Here is a 20467-nt window from a genome sequence, read left to right on the forward strand (position 1 = left end):
CATTTAATCTCAACTTTCTGCTTTCACACACTCTTTCAAACTCTGTCAATAAGTTGTGCAGTTTCTCATTAAACTCTGCCACTAATTCTGTATCATCAGCTAACAACAATTGACTCACTTCCCAGGTCCTCCTATCCCCCACAGACTGAATACTCGTCCCTCTCTCTAAAACTTTTCCATTAACCTCCCGAACCACCCCATCCATAAACAAATTAAACATTCATGGTGACATCACACATATCTGCCGTACACCGACCTCCACTGGGAACCAATCACTCTCCTCTCACCTCCTACTCGTGCATATGCCGTACACCCTTGATAAAAGAAATTCCCATATATATATATATATATATATATATATATATATATATATATATATATATATATATATATATATATATATATATATATATATATATATATATATATATATATATATATATATATATATATATATATATATATATATATATGTCTATATATATATATATATATATATATATATATATATATATATATATATATATATATATATATATATATATATATATATATATATATATATATATAAATATATATATATATATATATATATATATATATATATATATATATATATATATATGTATATATATATATATATATATATATATATATATATATATATATATATATATATATATATATAGATATATATATATATATATATATATATATATATATATATATATATATATATATATATATATATATATATATATATATATATATATATATATATATATATATATATATATATATATATATATATATTCCTATAAGTCCACGGGGAAAATGAAACACGAAAAGTTCCCAAGTGCACTTTCGTGTAATAATCACATCATCAGGGGAGACACAAGACAGAAATATAACAGTCAGTTGATATACATCGAAGAGACGAAGCTAGGACGCCATTTGGTGAAAAGTTTTTATCGAGGATGTAAGGCATGTGTAGGAAGAGAGGAAAGTGATTGGTTCTCAGTGAATGTCAGTTTACGGCAGGGGTTTGTGATGGTCGTTTAATTTGTTCACGGATGGGAAATGGCGAAGATGTATGAAAAGATATATATATATATATATATATATATATATATATATATATATATATATATATATATATATATATATATATATATATATATATATATATATGCGATTGTCCAAGAAAATCGCATGTTTACCAAATGGCGTCCTAGTTACGTCACTTCGTTGTATATCAACTGACTGTTATAATTCTCTTTTGTGTCTCCCCTGATGATGTGATTATTACACGAAAGTGCACTTGGGAACTTATCGTATTTCATTTTCCCCGTGGACTCATAAGGATATATATATATATATATATATATATATATATATATATATATATATATATATATATATATATATATATATATATGTGTGTGTGTGTGTGTGTGTGTGTGTGTGTGTGTGTAAACTTTGAAGTTGGATTGTGGGTGTGGCAGGAGGAAGTGTTGGGAAGTAGTCATGTGGTACCCACCTTGTACGTGAAGACGCCACCTATGATGCAGTAGAGGACCATGATGGCCAGCTGGGCCACAGTCAGACCAGCCCCCACCAGCAAGAACAGCTCCTCATATTCCTGTGGAGAAAGCATGACCGTCACAACACTTGTCATGCACATCATTGCCCCTCACTCTCACTCACCTCACAATATCACCATCACCAAGTCATCAACCCTTGCCACAGGATCAAATGGATGTCACTTTTTAAGGATGTTACGAGAGCGTCACATGGACGTTACCCTAGGGATGTTACGAGGGCGTCACATAGACACCAGCCCATGGACGATATCAAGACCTATGAACATATGAACATCAACAGTCGTCCACAACATTGATGATCAACTCTTAATTTCCTTTCAAACAGATTTTACGCCTGTTTCAGTTGTCAGAGTTTCATCTCTCTAACAGTTAACATCTCACTCAGCAGTTAACATATCTCAAACAGTTAACATCTCACTCAACAGTATCTCACTCAACAGTTAACATCATACTCAACAGTTAACATATCGCGAACGATTAACATCACACTCAACAGTCAACATCTCACTCAACGGTTAATATCTCACTCAACAGATAACATCTCACTCAACGGTTAATATCTCACTCAACAGATAACATCTCACTCAACGGTTAATATCTCACTCAACATTTGACATCTCAACCAACAGTTAACATCTCACTCAACAATTAACATGTCAGCCACATACAGTAATTAACAAGTACACTTTCCACACGACTCTCCAAAATTATTTGATTCTTGTCTTATAAGAGAACGACTCTAAGATCTGGCCCTACTGTCCTAGGGCAGTAGCTGCTCCACCTGGCCCTACTGTCCTAAGGCAGTAGCTGCTACATCTGGCCCTACTGTTCTAGGGCAGTAGCTGCTCCACCTGGCCCAACTGTCCTAAGGCAGTAGCTGCTCTACCTGGCCCTACTGTCCTAAGGCAGTAGCTGCTACACCGGGCCCTACTGTCCTAAGGCAGTAGCTGCTACACCTGGCCCTACTGTCCTAGGGCAGTAGCTGCTACACCTGGGCAGTAGATGGTACATCTACCCCACTGTCCAAGAAATGGAAATGGTATATCTACCCTACTGTTCTACAACAGTAAATGGTACATCTAGCACACTGTCCTAGAACAGTAGATGGTACATTGATGACCATGGAGCCAGAGCGCCTCCAGCTGGGTGAGTGACCTTACCCAGCTGAGGTAGGGATACCCTCTTTCTTGCCCACGTCTGGTGTGGCTCAGGTCCCTCCTCAACATGTGGCTGTATGACGACAACCTTGAGGCCTGTGCTGACGAGGAGGACATGATGCTGATGATGACTCTACTTACATCTTATCTTCCTCCTATTGTCACCATTGATTCTATTTTCCTATTGTTGTGGAAAGACAAAGGCTACCTGAGGACTTGCCTGGGGACGGCCAGGGAACCTGCCTGGGGACGGCCAGGGAACCTGCCTGGGGACGGTCAGGGGACCTGCCTGGGAACGGTCAGGGGACCTGCCTGGGGACGGTCAGGGGACCTGCCTGGGGACGGTTAGGGGACCTGCCTGGGGACGGCCAGGGGACCTGCCTGGGGACGGCCAGGGGACCTGCCTGGGGACGTACCTGAGGCTGGTAGGTGATATGGTCGAAGCTGCCACTACGCACCATCCAGCGACTGATGTAGAAGACGTTGATGCCCATGACACCGAAGGACTTGAAGAGCCAGAGCCACGTCAACCACGGCATGTGCTGTGACGGAGACAGAGAGAACACTGAGGCCTTGCTGTGGGAAGGGAGGCAGTGCTGTGCCAAGGGAGATAGTGATGTGGGGAGGGAGACAACGGTGTGAGTTGGTACACACTGCCGTGGAGAGGCATGTTACACTGTGGGGAGGAGGATAGTGCTATGCGGAGGAAGGTTTGTGGGAGGTGATATTGTAGGGGGTCATGCTGTGGTGGTGTAGGGGAAGACAGTGCTGTGGGGGTCATAATGTGGTGCTGTAGGAGAAGATGATGCTGTGGGGGCCATATTGTGGTGGTGTGAGTGAAGACAGCTCTGTGAGAATCATGCTGTGATGTTGTGAAGGAGGTGGGATTATCCTAAAGGAAGATATGGGTTAAACTAAGGTAGGGAAGTAAACATCAATACATGTTCTGTAGTTAGAGAGAGAGAGAGAGAGAGAGAGAGAGAGAGAGAGAGAGAGAGAGAGAGAGAGAGAGAGAGAGAGAGAGAGAGAGAAATTTATCCGTGGATGTTAATACAATGGTGACGCTGGTGGTTCTGACCTGCCACCTGCTGGTCAGAAACACATGTTGACGCCACAAGTTCCCGCGACCAGAGAGAGGACTGATGCCACACGATCATGAGGAATACCTTCGTAGGAAGATGGGAATCGTAAATGCTACAAACACAGATGGACTGAATATCTGTGTCTGCCTTCTCAAGACCCACACTGACTTTGAACAGACCAGTTATGGTCTTATAAAACGTTGACAGATGTGGTGAAATGGTCTGTTATGCGGGTCATATTGTACCATTAAGATGCTAAGCTCAAGTTATCCTACCTGAAACTGGTCCAAGCATAACAGGAGTAAAGTTATTACGTGGGAAGATGACGTCTGGTGGCGTCCTCACACAGCCCGCATGATGCATATTGTTATTATCTTCTTTACTAACATAAACTGTTACTACTGTAACTGACACCTTAAACTGTAATGTAATTGGTACTTTAATCTGTTACTACTGCAACTGGTACTTTCTACTACTGCAACCGGTACCTTAAAATGTATTGTAATTGTTACTTCAAACTGTTACTACTGTTAATGATACTCTAAATTGTTACTGCTGTAACTGATACTTTAAACTATTTCTGCTCTAACTGCTTCCCTAAACTGCTTTTTTCTGCAGAAGGCTCCAGTCACGGACAAAATTCTACATCAATGTCTGTTCATAATTGAAATATGGAGAGAATTATGAAACGGAAAAAGAAAAGACTAGAGAAAGTATTTACGAATCTTTGAGAAAGTGAAAACCCTGTCTTTTGAAATGCGCTAGCTCATAGTTATTAGGAAAGACAGGAGAAGGTAGAGAGTTCCAGATCTTCAACATGTAGGGAAAGAAGAAGGTATCAAAACGGCCCACCCTTGAGTTGCTGATGGCCACACATTAATCACGTGACTCTGCAGTTTGCTGAGTATTGCGTGGTCTGGTTAGTGATGTGGGCACACAAACAGCCAGCTCTTGGGAGCAAAAACCAAAGTAATATCTACAGAAGAGAGAAAAAAAAAACAACATTGTGGCGTAGGGAAAGGGGGTTAGGTTTGGAATTTATTCTGGGACAGTTTATAAGGCGGACCGCTTTCGAGTCAACTCTGTCAAGTAAGGATGCAGAGCTAGAACCACCCCAGATGTGAGAGCAGTACTCCATACAAGGACGAATCAATCCCTTGTATAAACGGGGCAACTGTTCAGAGGAGAAGTTTTAACATCTACACAGGATACCCAGTTTCTTTGAGGCAGACTTAGGTATTTCTATGATGTGGGATTTGCAAGAAAGAGTGGATGTTACAGTCATACCAAATAGTGGATGTTACAGTAATACCAAGTATGTTCATTGAGTCAAGAAACTGAATTACAGATTCGTCAAAGGAGAGAGGATAGTTGTGAGGAGTTTGGTGCTGTATCTAATACATTAAACTGTTACTGTAACTGATGCTCTAAACTATTACTACTGTAACTGATACTTTAAACTACTACTACTCTATACTTTAGACTACTGCTACTGTAACTGATACTTTAAACTGTTACTACTGTAATTAATATTTCAAACTGTTACTATGGTAAATGGCACTTTAAACTCTTACAAATGTAAACGACACTTTAAACTGTTACTACTTAAATTGGTAATTAGAAGTGTTGTTAATGTAACTGATACCTTAAACTGTTCCAAATGTAAATGACAACTATAATGTTCAACTGTAATTGATACATAAAAATTTTCCTACTTTAATGACGCTTTAAACTGTTCTTACAGTGACTGATACCTGTTATGTTCCTCCTGTAACTGATACCTTAAATTGTTCCTACAGTAACAGATACTTTGAACTATTACTATTGTAACTGATACTTTAAATTGTTGTTATTGTCAATGATAGCTTAAACTGTTCCTACAGAAATTGATACCTACAATATTCCTACTGTAACTGATAACTTAAACTGTTCCTACAGTAACTGATACCTTAAATCAATTTTACATAAACTAATGCATTAAACTGTTACTACTGTGCAGATAATCTAATCTGTTTTTTACAGTAACTGATACCTTAAACTGTATCTACTGTAACTTATACCATAAGCAACTTCAGCTATTACAAGATTTTTCAAATAAGCTACATAAAAAAAAAAAACTGCTTTGGATTTTTTGTCATTATGTCAGATGGTAATTGATCATATAACTTGATATAACTAATGACTTACCTTGACGAGGATCATGATATAGATAATGACTTACCTTGACGAGGATCATGATATAGATAATGACTTACCTTGACGAGGATCATGATATAGATAATGAAAAAGGAATACAAAACATTCAAACAGCGTTGGGACGTTTCCAGAGGGTGTGTGACAGTGGCAGATGTCAGGGACTCACAGATTAGTGAGGTAAGAGCTAGAAGGCAGACTCACGATTCAAACTGTCAGTGTCAATATGGAGGCGCAAATAATGAAAGTCGTGGACTTGATGCGAAATACATAACAAGTTTACTCTTGAACGTATCTACAGCACTGCTTTCAAATCTTTTATCAACAAATCGTTACAGCTGTCAACAGACATGATGAAGAACATGTACTTCGCTTCAGTCAAGAGAAAACGTTTGCCTATGAGTTTGCATCTATTACTACGAGTAAAATCAAACGAGTCAAGACTATCAAAGCCTTTTATCCTTGTGAATACTTGTGTTAGATCACCCCTGAACCTTTTCTTTTCTAAGCTAAATAGATTCAAGTCGTTTAATCTCATCTCGCAAGATTTCTTTCTCACTCCGGGAATCATCTCGGTAGCTCGACTCTGTATTTTCTGTGTGTCTTTTTTCATTTAAGGTGACCAAATCTGAGCACAATATTCAAGATGTGGACGAGCCAATGAAGTGTAAAGATGTGACGATGGTTTCCATGAACTTATCAGATTCGAAGGCTCTACTTATGAATGTAAGGATTTGTTCGCTCTTTTCATTGCTTCTGTGCACTGCTTACTTGGTTTTAGGTCATCAGAGATTATTATGCCAAGTTTGTTCTCATTTACCTTTTGCAGTTCAAAAAAGTCATACTGTAGCTTCACTTTTCGTTTCTCATACCGATACGTAAAATGTTGCAATTATCGATATTAAAGTTAATTTACAACCGATGACGTCAAGCCATCCGCTGGTGTGTGTCAGTTTGAAACTGCAGACGTTCCAGTTCATTTGTAGATATATTTCTCAGCTTTGTATCATCAGCGAAGTTTGCCATCTTACAATGCAGCTCATGATCAATATCATTAATATACATGAGAAAGAGAACCGGTCCCAAGACTGATCCTTGTGGTACTCCACTTGTTACGTCTAACTGTTCTGAGGTTTGAGTGTTAATCACTACCGTTTGTTTACGTTCAGTTAACCACTTTCCTGTCCACTAAAGTACAACCCCATCATTGCCATGTGCCTCAATATTTGCATGTAATCTTGGATGATGAACCTTATGGAAAGCTTTATGATAATCTAGATAGATAACATTAAGTACTTTACTTTCGTCACACATGTTGATTATATCATAAAAGATATCAAGCAGATTTGTCAGACATGAGCGATTTCGTCGACATTATACTGAGAATTGTTTATTAAGTGCTGGTCATCTAAATGGTTTACAATTGTACACAGAATGATGGTTTCCATATGTTGACCAACTACACACGTTAAGCTAATAGCACGATAATTTCCGGGCAGTGACTTACTGCCTTGTTTTGAATATCATCGTCACATTGGCCAACTTGCATTCATCTGGAACTTGTCCTGTAGCAAGTGACTTACTGAGAAGACCAGTTAACTGCCTCATTGTTCGCCTCTTTCATTGTTCTCACATATAACTCATCAGGCTCTGATGTTTGATTTGATATCATTCCGTTAATTGCTGATACAATCTATGTCCTCAATTTCTATGTTGGTTTGTTGCAGAACTTTCTCCGCTCTCATCACTGAAACTGGATTCAAGGCATGACTTACCTTGACGAGGACAGTGATATAGATCATGACTTACCTTGACAAGGACAGTGATATAGATCATGACTTACCTTGACGAGGACAGTGATATAGATCATGACTTACCTTGACGAGAGCGACGATATATATGATATCAAAGACTGGAGTTATGACACCTTCTCCCAGGCCGATGTAGGTTCTCAAGGTATATCCTGCAAGGCAACCATCAGCCACCTTCAGTATAACATTACAAGACAGGGACTCCCTCCCTCCCTCCCTCCCTCCCTTCCTCCCTCCCTCCCTCCCTCCCTCCCTTCCTCCCTTCCTCCCTCCCTCCCTCGCTACCTCCCTCTCTCCCTCCCTCCCTCGCTACCCCCCCCCTCTCACACTCACACACCAATACTGGCCACTACTACACCACCGGCCAGGACTACACCCACTGGCCAGTACTACACCCACTGGCCAGTACTACACCCACTGGCCAGTACTACACCACTGGCCAGGACTACACCATTGGCCAGTACTACACCCACTGGCCAGTACTACACCCACTGGCCAGTACTACACCACCGGCCAGGACTACACCACTGGCCAGTACTACACTCACTGGCCAGTACTACACCCACTGGCCAGTACTACACCCACTGGCCAGCACTACACCCACGGACCAGGACTACACACTTTGGTCAGTACTACACGACTATTCCCACTGGTCACCACCACACAAAAACACAAACTTATCATTCCACATCTACAGATATTGGTGAGTCCTACAGATCTACAGATATTGGTGAGTCCTACAGATCTACAGATATTGGTGAGTCCTACAGATCTACAGATATTGGTGAGTTCTACAGATCTACAGATATTGGTGAGTCCTACAGATCTACAGATATTGGTGAGTTCTACAGATCTACAGATATTCGTGAGTCCTACAGATCTACAGATATTGGTGAGTTCTACAGATCTACAGATATTCGTGAGTCCTACAGATCTACAGATATTGGTGAGTCATACAGATCTACAGATATTGGTGAGTTCTACAGATCTACAGATATTCGTGAGTCCTACAGATCTACAAGAACTGGTCAGTATTACACATCTACTAAGACGGGTCACTACTACACATGTAAACAAGCCACTCATGCTACCTACGTCATGTACACAATCATTCTCCCAGAACCATCTTGCACCACACAGCCCTGCCCTCCTGCCACCCTCCTGACCATCTTGCACCACACAGCTCTGCCCTCTTGCCACCCTCCTGACCATCTTGCACCACACAGCTCTGCTCTCCTGCCACCCTCCTGACCATCTTGCACCACACAGCCCTGCCCTCCTGCCACCCTCCTGACCATCTTGCACCACACAGCCCTGCCCTCCTGCCACCCTCCTGACCATCTTGCAACCCAGCATGCCTACACACCCACACACAGCCATCCACATCCACAAACAACCATCCACACCCACACACACAACCATCCACACCCACACACACAACCATCCACACCCACACACAACCATCCACAACCACACACAATCATCCACACCCACGCACAACCATCCACACCTAAACACAACCATCCACACCTACACACAACTATCCACACCCACACACAACCATTCTCACCTACACACAACCATCCACATCCACGGACAACCATCCACACCCACAGATAACCATCCACACCTACAGACAGCCATCCACACCCACACATAGCCATCCACACCCACACACAACCATCCGCACCCACACACAACCATCCACACCCACAGACAACCATCCACATCTACACATAACCATCCACACCCACAGACGACAATCCACATCCACGGACAACCATCCACATCTACACATAACCATCCACACTCACAGATAACCATCCACACCCACACATAACCATTCACACCAAAAGGCAACCATCCACACCCACAGACAGCCATCCACACCCATAGAAAACCATCCACACCCACAGATAACCATCCACACCCACAGATAACCATCCACACCTACAGACAAACATCCAGCCCCACAGACAACCATCCACACCCACAGATAACCATCCACACCCACAGACAACCATCCATCCCCACAGACAACCATCCATCCCCGCAGACAACCATCCACCCCCACAGACAACCATCCGCACCCACAGATAACCAGCCAGACCCCCCACAGCCAGCCAGCCAGACCCACACAAGGTGTGAGGTACTCACTCTGTTCGTAGATGTAGATCTTGTTCTGGCAGATTGTTATGTCCAGCTCCCGGGGGCACAGGTAGAAGGAGTGAGCGATGAAGCGATACCCGTAGAAGCCAGCCGTGGTCAGGCCATGCAGCTGTGGACACACCTCCATGAGCTAACACGAACTTATTCAACGATATGACAAGGAGTATACCCATGTCCCAGCCCCAGGGTATACCATGTCCAGGCATGAGAGTTTACCATGTCCTGGTCAAACAGTATACCGGTCATAGAGTATGCTGTGTCCCAGCCTGAGTGTATAACGTGTCCCACCCTTGGAGTATACTATGTCCCAGCCTGAGTGTATAACGTGTCCCACCCTTGGAGTATACTATGTCCCAGCCTGAGTGTATAACGTGTCCCACCCTTGGAGTATACTATGTCCCAGCCTGAGTGTATAACGTGTCCCACCCTTGGAGTATACTATGTCCCAGCCTGAGTGTATACCGTGTCCCACCCTTGGAGTATACTATGTCCCAGCCTGAGTGTATAACGTGTCCCACCCTTCGAGTATACCATGTCCCAGCCTGAGTGTATACCGTGTCCCACCCGTGGAGTATAGCGTGCCCTGGCCTGAGTGGCAGGCGGGCCTACCAACGGGGGTAAAGACGGCCCACCTCCTGAGGTAGGGTGGGCCCCACCTCCTGAGGTAGGGTGGGCCCCACCTCCTGAGGTAGAGTGGGCCCCACCTCTAGAGTTAGGTAGCTGATAAGGACCAAATATGGAGACATTCTACTGTGTCTACAACAAAAAGTAAAGGTAGAATATAATGATATACTCACAAGATTAAGATACTCATGATATAGTGAAATTCTCACAAGGTAAAGATATACTCATAATATAGTGATATTCTCACAAGATAAAGATATACTCATAATATAGTGATATTCTCACAAGATAAAGATATATTCATTATAATGATATAGTCAAAATATAATGATATACTTACAAGATAAAGATATACTCACAATATAATGATATACTCACAATATAAAGATATACTCATCAAGATATACTCACAATATCTAAGATGGCGAGAAAGATACCGAAGTTGACTACAGCTTTAATGGTACAGGCCATAATGGTGCGACCTTCACGCTGGCTGAGCCGCTACCTGCAATACACGTCCAGTGTTGAGCTATGTGATCTAGACGCACGTGAGCACATCCCGTGTTATGCTACCTCACCTACTACCAGCCACTCCTACCTGGCCCACTACATACCATCCTCCTCTACCTACCAACATATCAGTAAAACAAATTATGTCAGTCGACCAGGTATGATCGGCACCGGCCTCCCCAGTCTACCAGATCTGAGCAGCACCTGAGTTCCCGTCTACCAGGGTCGAGCGACACCTGGATCTAACCTACGTTGTATATTTCAACGGTGCGGAAACAGAGTGGCTCACGAGAGCCAGCCCGGCCGGGGCCCACACCAGGCGGGAGGACTCCTCTGTGCATCTCGAATGTAAGATGAAAATGGTTCCCTCGTGCACTGGAGATATATATTTACCTGACTGTTGACAAGTGTTGCAGTTGGGTAAGCGGATTACTGATAACATACCAACCAGATTGACTGGCTCAGGATCAACCAGTCTGACTGATAGTATTGGTCCACTGGCTCAGGATCAACCAGTCTGACTGATAGTATTGGTCCACTGGCTCAGGATCAACCAGTCTGACTGATAGTATTGGTCCACTGGCTCAGGATCAACCAGCCTGACTGATAGTATTGGTCCACTGGCTCAGGATCAACCAGTCTGACTGATAGTATTGGTCCACTGGCTCAGGATCAACCAGTCTGACTGATAGTATTGGTCCACTGGCTCAGGATCAACCAGTCTGACTGATAGTATTGGTCCACTGGCTCAGGATCAACCAGCCTGACTGATAGTATTGGTCCACTGGCTCAGGATCAACCAGCCTGACTGATAGTATTGGTCCACTGGCTCAGGATCAACCAGTCTGACTGATAGTATTGGTCCACTGGCTCAGGATCAACCAGTCTGACTGATAGTATTGGTCCACTGGCTCAGGATCAACCAGTCTGACTGATAGTATTGGTCCACTGGCTCAGGATCAACCAGCCTGACTGATAGTATTGGTCCACTGGCTCAGGATCAACCAGCCTGACTGATAGTATTGGTCCACTGGCTCAGGATCAACCAGTCTGACTGATAGTATTGGTCCACTGGCTCAGGATCAACCAGTCTGACTGATAGTATTGGTCCACTGGCTCAGGATCAACCAGCCTGACTGATAGTATTGGTCCACTGGCTCAGGATCAACCAGTCTGACTGATAGTATTGGTCCACTGGCTCAGGATCAACCAGTCTGACTGATAGTATTGGTCCACTGGCTCAGGATCAACCAGTCTGACTGATAGTATTGGTCCACTGGCTCAGGATCAACCAGTCTGACTGATAGTATTGGTCCACTGGCTCAGGATCAACCAGTCTGACTGATAGTATTGGTCCACTGGCTCAGGATCAACCAGTCTGACTGATAGTATTGGTCCACTGGCTCAGGATCAACCAGTCTGACTGATAGTATTGGTCCACTGGCTCAGGATCAACCAGCCTGGCTGATAGTATTGGTCCACTGGCTCAGGATCAACCAGCCTGGCTGATAGTATTGGTCCACTGGCTCAGGATCAACCAGTCTGACTGATAGTATTGGTCCACTGGCTCAGGATCAACCAGTCTGACTGATAGTATTGGTCCACTGGCTCAGGATCAACCAGTCTGATTGGCTGGAGTCGGACGACACTCTTCCAAGAACATAGTGTGTTCCCTGGCTACCTCCTCCCCGAGCATGGTCCTCCGCTTGTACCTGCCGAGCCACTTCCCCGACCATGGCCCATCTCCACAAGGTTCCTCTGCCTTCCTTGTCTCCAATGGAACGAGTTATCCCATTTGGTGATTAACGTGTTCGAAAGTTTGTAATTCAAACACTGAGAAATTTTGTAATTTAATGGGTGGAAACGGGTGTCACTTAAGGGGTTTGAACGTTTATATGTGACGGGATAATAAACGTTTGTGAGTGACAGGGTGGAAACGCTCTAGCACTGACGGGAATAAACCCATTATCAAATGCCATTAATGATTGTTTAGATACTTAGCTCCTCCACGACTGCCATGTGTGTAAGGTGTGAGGGAGGGTCAATTGTATATGGGGTGAGGAAGGGTGACAGTATATGGGGTGAGGAAGGGTGACAGTGTAGGGGTGAGGGAGGGTGACAGTATATGGGGTGAGGAAGGGTGACAGTGTAGGGGTGAGGGAGGGTGACAGTGTATGGGGTGAGGAAGGGTGACAGTATATGGGGTGAGGAAGGGTGACAGTGTAGGGGTGAGGAAGGGTGACAGTGTAGGGGTGAGGAAGGGTGACAGTGTAGGGGTGAGGGAGGGAGAGTGAGCCTGACGTCTACAGTTTGGGTTGGGGCTGACGACGTCAGGTAGAGTGAGAGATGATGCTGCTGAGCGGAAGGCTAACGGTGTCAGAAGTCAACAAGACTGAGAGGCAAGACGCCAGGTTCAAGGCTGAGGCGAGAGTGAAGGTCACATCAATAACCCAGCAAGAGGAGATGCTGACGACGCCCTAGGATGAGGATCTACGGCTGGCTGGCTGACTGGCTGACGGTAGACTCAAGCTGCGCCTCACATGAACCACCCACAACACTCGCCATTATATACCTCACTTTAAAGGACCGCCAACCTCAAGCTCTATAAACTGTCCAGCTTAACTGAGACCCAGACTGATGAGGTCAGCCTCGGTCTGACCTGCCTTGGTCTGACACACACACACACACACACACACACACACACACACACACTTGATCGCCGTTTCCCCCATTAGCGAGGTAGTGCCAGGAACAGACGAAGAAGGGCTATATCAGCTCGAATCCATTCTCTCGCTGCATTCTGCAATGCACTGAAGCCACAGCTCCCTGTCCACAACCAGGCCTCACAGAGCTTTCCATGGTTTACTTCGGATGCTTCACATGCCCTGATCTAGTCAACTAACAGCACGTCGACCCAAATATACCATATTGTTCAAAATCTGTTTCCTTCCACCCTTCTACCTCCAATTTTGTCTCCCCGTCTTCCTTGTTCCCTACACCTCTAACACATATATCTTCTTTGTCAGCCATTTCAGCACACCCTCTTCAGCGTTCTCAACCACATTCTCTCATTTTCTGTACCACACCTCACCCTTATCCTTTCATTACTTCCTCGATCAAACCACCTCACACCGAATAATGTCCTCAGACATATCATTTTCAACAAATGCACCTTCCTTCTCAGAGTCTTATCTATAGCCCAAGACTCGCATCCATATATTATTGTTGGGACTAATATACTTTCAAACACACATTCTTGCCCTCCAAGATAACGTTCTCTCTTTTCACACATTCTTCACTGCTTCCAGAACCTTCGCCCCCTCACCTACCCTATAACAGTTCCGCTTCTATGGTCCTATTAGCTGCCATGTCTACTCCCGCGTCCCTAAAACACCTCATTTCCTCCAGTTTTCCTTCATTCAGTCTTACGTCCCAGCTAACCTGTTCATCAATTCTTCTAAACCTAATACCCTTGCTTACATCACATTTACTCTCAATTTTCTCCTTTCATGCATTCATCTAATCTCAATTACTAACTTTTACAGTTCCTTACTCGAATCCGCCACAAGTGCTGCATCATCAGCAAACAACATCTGACTCACTTCCTAGGCTCTCTTCTCTCCAACACACCGCATACTCGTCCCTCTCTCCAAGATTCACGCATTTACCTCCTTCACCATCCCATTCATACACCCCTACCGCAGACCGACCTTCACTTTGGAACTACTCACTCTCCTCCCTTCTTACTCGTGCATACGACATATAACCTTGATAAAAACTTTTCACTGCTTCTAACAGCTTTCTTCCAACACAGTATATTCTTATGACCTTCTACAAGGCATCTCTATCAACCCAGTCACATGCTTTCTCCAGATCTATAAATGCCACATACAAATACATCTGTTTTTCTTTCTCAGACAAATGATCGAAAATGCAAACACCTGATCCTCTATCACCTTTGAAATCACACTGCTTCTCCCCAGTCTGTGCTCTGTACATGCCTTAGCCCTCTCAGTCAATACCCTCCCATACAACTTACCAGGTATACTCAACAAAGTAATATATACCTCTGTAATTTGAACACTCACCTTTATCCTTCTTGCCTTTATACTGCGGCACTATATAAACATTCTGCCAATCTTCAGGTACCTCACCATGGTTCATATATACATTGAATATCGTAACTGGCCAATCAACAATACAGTCACACCCTTTCTTCAAAAATTCAACGGTATTACCATTCACTCCATCCGCCTTACCACATTTCATCCTTCGAAAGGCTTTTACCAGCTCTTCTTTCTTCACCAAACCACTCTCCATGACTCTCTTCGCATACCATCCCGACCAACACATATGCGCCACCAGCTGGTATTATTGACATTACCAGCAGCCAACACCCACCACCAACTGGTATTATTGTCATAACCATTAGCCAACACCCACCACCAGCTGGTATTATTGTCATAACCATTAGCCAACACCCACCACCAGCTGTTGTTATTGCCATACAAGTCATTGGAAGGTTGTTGTCCTACAACATTTCCTGTTGTGGTCGTCATGGATTTACTTCCGCCTGTAGGAGTCACCAGCCTCCCACTCAGTCCTGCTACATTACAGGTTATAAACCATGAACTAGTATAGGTCAGGGATACCATGGTGGGTAGCGGGGACAGTGGGATGGGACTGATCAGGGATACCACGACGGGTAGCGAGGACACTGGGATGGGACATACCGTCTCCCAAGGAGAACTGAACCTCTCAGTTGAAATGCATTTTGATAAGGCAGGTCTTGGTGTTGTCTGATATATTCTTAAAAGTCCTCCCATGTGTACACGGAGGAGTAGTCTGCACCTGCAGGTGTAGCAGACGTGCAGTATCTCTCCCCTGGACTGTGTAGGTGGCGATCTCCGTCTCCAGCTGCCACCAGGAGAGCAGCCAAGGTTGCGCTACATTTGGGAACACTGCTCTCTCTATGATGTTTACCCTCGTTCCTTACCCCCATGACCCTCTCACAGGGTCTGCCTGTGGCACCTGACCTAGATGACGGCACAGACCTGGCCACTACCCTAGCCAACTGTACAAAGTTCTCAGTGTACAGTGAACCAACATGGTACAGGAAATGTTCCTGTTGTCGTGCTGGTATTAGGTATGTTGCACTGGTAATACAGCAACATCTTATGTCGCCTTATGTCTTATGTTAGACGAGTACAGCAAGGCTGGTCAGGTGTTATGTTGGACAGGCACAGCAAAGTAGGTCTGGTGTTATGTTGGACAGGTACAGCAAGGTTGGTCTGGTGCTATGTTGGACAGGTATAGCATGCCTGGAACAAGGTTTAGTCTTTTGTTAAGCTGGAAGAGTAACGTAAGGCTAGTTTCGTGTTATGCTGGATGGTTGGAACAAGGTTTGGTCTTGGGTTATGTTGGACGGCTACAGCAGAGCTGGTCTTGTCTTATGCCAAACGGTTGGCTTAGGGTGGTCCTGTGTTATGATGGACGGTTGGAGCATGGTTGGTCCTTGGTTAAGTTGAACGAGTACAACATGGCTGGTCTTGCGTGATGTTGGACGGTTGGAACAAGGCTGGTCTTTCGTTATGTTGTAAGAGTACAGCAAGGTTTGTCTGGTGATATGTTGGACGGTAGAAGCAAGGCTGGTATGGCGTTATGTTGGACAGGCACAGCACGGTTGGTCTTGTGTTGTTATCTTGGATGGTTAAGGTAAGGTTGGTCTTATGTGATGTTGGACGGGTAAAGCAAGCCTGATCTTGCTATGTTTGACGGGTACATTAAGGATAGTTTTATGTTACGTTGGACGGGTATAGCAAGACTGACCTTAGTGCTGTGATAATGTGTCACGACCTCAACCGGCCTCATCTACGGTTATATCATGAGATAACTGTGTCGCTTGATACACTAGGTTATGTAGACGCCACTACCTCTACATGATACACTAGGTTATGTAGACGCTACTGCCTCTACATGATACACTAGGCTATGTAGACGCCACTACCTCTACATGATACACTAGGCTATGTAGACGCCACTACCTCTACATGATACACTAGGCTATGTAGACGCCACTACCTCTACATGATACACTAGGCTATGTAGACGCCGCTACCTCTACATGATACACTAGGCTATGTAGACGCCACTACCTCTACATGATACACTAGGCTATGTACACGCCACTACCTCTACATGATACACTAGGCTATGTAGACGCCGCTACCTCTACATGATACACTAGGCTATGTAGACGCCACTACCTGTACATGATACACTAGGCTATGTAGACGCCACTACCTCTACATGATACACTAGGCTATGTAGACGCCACTACCTCTACATGATACACTAGGCTATGTAGACGCCACTACCTGTACATGATACACTAGGCTATGTAGACGCCACTACCTGTACATGATACACTAGGCTATGTAGACGCCACTACCTCTACATGATACACTAGGCTATGTACACGCCACTACCTCTACATGATACACTAGGCTATGTACACGCCACTACCTCTACATGATACACTAGGCTATGTAGACGCCGCTACCAGTACACGATACACTAGGCTATGTAGACGCCACTACCTGTACATGATACACTAGGCTATGTAGACGCCACTACCTGTACATGACAGTCAAGAATGCCATCTGGACACCAAACCCAACTTTATACTTATCACATTTCATTAAGTAAACAGATCAGGATCACTCATACACTTAAAACAATCAACAAAACAATATATTACAATTATGAACAAAATACAAGTTATGATCTGAACACATGATGGGCTCTGTGGCGCACTAGTCAACGAAAACATTTGAGTAAATCTGAAATTTACATTTCCTCATAAATACTGCTCTCTTTACTTCTGTAAATAATGCCTAAATCTTGTACTTCCATATGACAATTAATCAAGGACAGATGACAACAATAAGGGCAAATACAGCTTGATTATATAGAGCAACCAACGCTCACCTTCAGTCAACTCATCAGCCACCAGCAGAGAGGACAAATGTGCAACTTGTGTGTTCCAACTCCAGCTCTTATTGTTTTAACATAACAAGGGCTTATCTCCACAAAAAAGTAATAACTATGTTTTCACAATACCTTCATGATACTTTATAGAACATGATAAGTTAATCACATAATAAAAGAATAGAAGATTAATTACATTATTCGAATTTATAACAAAAACATTTCTTTTGAGAGTTATGATGAAAAGGAAATACATAACAACAGATAGAGCAAGGTTGGCCTTGTATCATGTTGGACCGGTAGAGCAAGTTGATCTTGTGTTATGTTGGGCGGGACAACAAGGTGGGTCTTATGTTGGATGAGTACAGCCTTAAAGCTAGTCCTGTGTTATATTGGACGGGTACAGCAAGGCTAGTCGTGTGTTTGGTTGGACCTGTACAGCAAGGTTGGTCTTGTGCTATGTTGGACGGGTACAGGAAAGCTGGTCTTGAGTTATGTCGTATTGATGAAGTAAAGCTGGTCTTATGTTATGTTGGATGGGTGGAGCAAGGTTGGTCTATGTTATGTTAGACGGGTGAAACAAGGCCGGTCTTTCATTGTGTTGGTCTTCTTTTATGATGGACGGTTGGATAAAGGCTGGTCTTGTGTTATGTTGGACCGATAGAGCAAAGATGGTCTTGTATTATGTGGGGGAGGGGGCGAAGGTTCTGGGAGCGATGAAGAATGTGTGGAAGAAGAACACGTTATCTTGGAGAGCAAAATTGGGCATGTTTGAAGGAATAGTGATTCCAACAATGTTATATGGTTGCGAGGCGTGGGCTATAGATAGAGTTGTGCGGAGGAGGGTGGATGTTTTGGAAATGAAATGTTTGAGGACAATATGTGGCGTGAGGTGGGTTAATCGAGTAGGTAATGAAAGGGTAAGAGAGATATGTGGAAATGAAAAGAGTGTTGTTGAGAGAGCGGAAGACGGTGTGTTGAAATGGCTCGGACATATGAAGAGAATGAGTGAGGAAAGATTGACAAAGAGGATATGTGTGTCAGAGCTGGAAAGATTAACTTGTCCCTCAACCCTACTGAACCTAATAACCTTGCTCTTATTCACATTTACTCTAGCTTTCTTCTTTCACACACTTTACCAAACTCAGTCACCAGCTTCTGCAGTTTCTCACCCGAATCAGCCACCAACGCTGTATCATCAGCGAACAACAACTGACTCACTTCCCAAGCTCTCTCATCCACAACAGACTGCATACTTGCCCCTCTCTCCAAAACTCTTGCATTCACCTCCCTAACAATCCCATCTATACACAAATTAAACAACCATGGAGACATCACACACCCCTGCCGCAAACCGACATTCGCTGGGAACCAATCACTTTCCTTTCTTCGTACTCGTACACATGCCTTAGATCGCACTTCAGTAGTTCATACAATTTTGTCTAGCATATAATTTTTCTATATATGTGGCACGATATATTTCGTGGAGACGACCCATCTCATCAAGTACCAGTACCTATGAAAGTTATCTAAATCCCAACATCACACTTGATTTCCGTGGTCCAACACCAATCTTTATAGCCTAACCACTGTCTGCTTTGTCTGGTCGTAACCCTTGTAAGGGAGAGTGTGATTCATGAGGGTCAGGCTGCAGGAGTTGACCTGGGTAGTTGGGTGTGTCTTGAACAACTTTTTCATGTTTTCGTGTTTTGTGAATTAAAGTTGCCTGGGGACAAATCTAATCAGTGACGTTGCATGTAGCGTAATTAGTAAAGGTATATAAAATAACCGGATGTTCAAGATCTATGGGGTCATCATTTTCATGACAAAGTTTAGCAATGGCATCTTTGTGGTCATCCCTGCTTACTGAATGACAGCGTCAGTAACATCTCTCCGTTACAGTTTTACCAGTCCGGCCGACGTAAATGTATTTACATGCCTTGCATTTGACGGCGCAAACATTCTCAGTTATTGCATGATGTGGCCTACTATTCATTAAGATCTTACTATTGGTGCTATTGTACTGGAAAGCAACCTTACAAGTATGAGTGAAGCAATAAGACGAGAAAAAAATAATCAGAAAGAAGAACCGTCTGAAATGGAAAATCGACAAGATCTTTTCCAACAGTTTATGGGCGAAAGCATCGAACCCTGATAAGCATGGAACCCTGATAAGCATGGAACCCTGATAAGCATGGAGCCCTGATAAGCATGGAACCCTGATAAGCATCGAACCCTGATAAGCATGGAACCCTGATAAGCATGGAACCCTGATAAGCATGGAACCCTGATAAGCATCGAACCCTGATAAGCATGGAACCCTGATA

At 43.7% G+C, this 20467-nt stretch overlaps 1 protein-coding gene across 7 annotated transcripts in view; it reads right to left on the reverse strand.

Moving 5' to 3' along the window:
• Positions 1 to 20467, reverse strand: part of LOC139764061 (uncharacterized) — a 31208-nt gene that overhangs the window by 4037 nt on the left and 6704 nt on the right. For all 7 annotated transcript variants that reach the window (XR_011716308.1, XR_011716311.1, XR_011716309.1 and 4 more), the window contains exons 2-6: positions 11052 to 11145; positions 10005 to 10125; positions 7914 to 7999; positions 3178 to 3303; positions 1541 to 1642 (exon numbers count right to left, since the gene is read on the reverse strand). Coding sequence is in view for 2 of the 7 variants with exons in the window: in XM_071690516.1 (XP_071546617.1) it covers positions 1541 to 1642; positions 3178 to 3303; positions 7914 to 7999; positions 10005 to 10125; positions 11052 to 11111 (495 nt within the window). In the remaining 5 variants the exon portion in view is untranslated. The remainder of the gene's footprint in view (positions 1 to 1540; positions 1643 to 3177; positions 3304 to 7913; positions 8000 to 10004; positions 10126 to 11051; positions 11146 to 20467) is intronic.

Source organism: Panulirus ornatus, chromosome 48 (assembly GCF_036320965.1).
Source record: "Panulirus ornatus isolate Po-2019 chromosome 48, ASM3632096v1, whole genome shotgun sequence".
Classification (NCBI taxonomy): domain Eukaryota; kingdom Metazoa; phylum Arthropoda; class Malacostraca; order Decapoda; family Palinuridae; genus Panulirus; species Panulirus ornatus.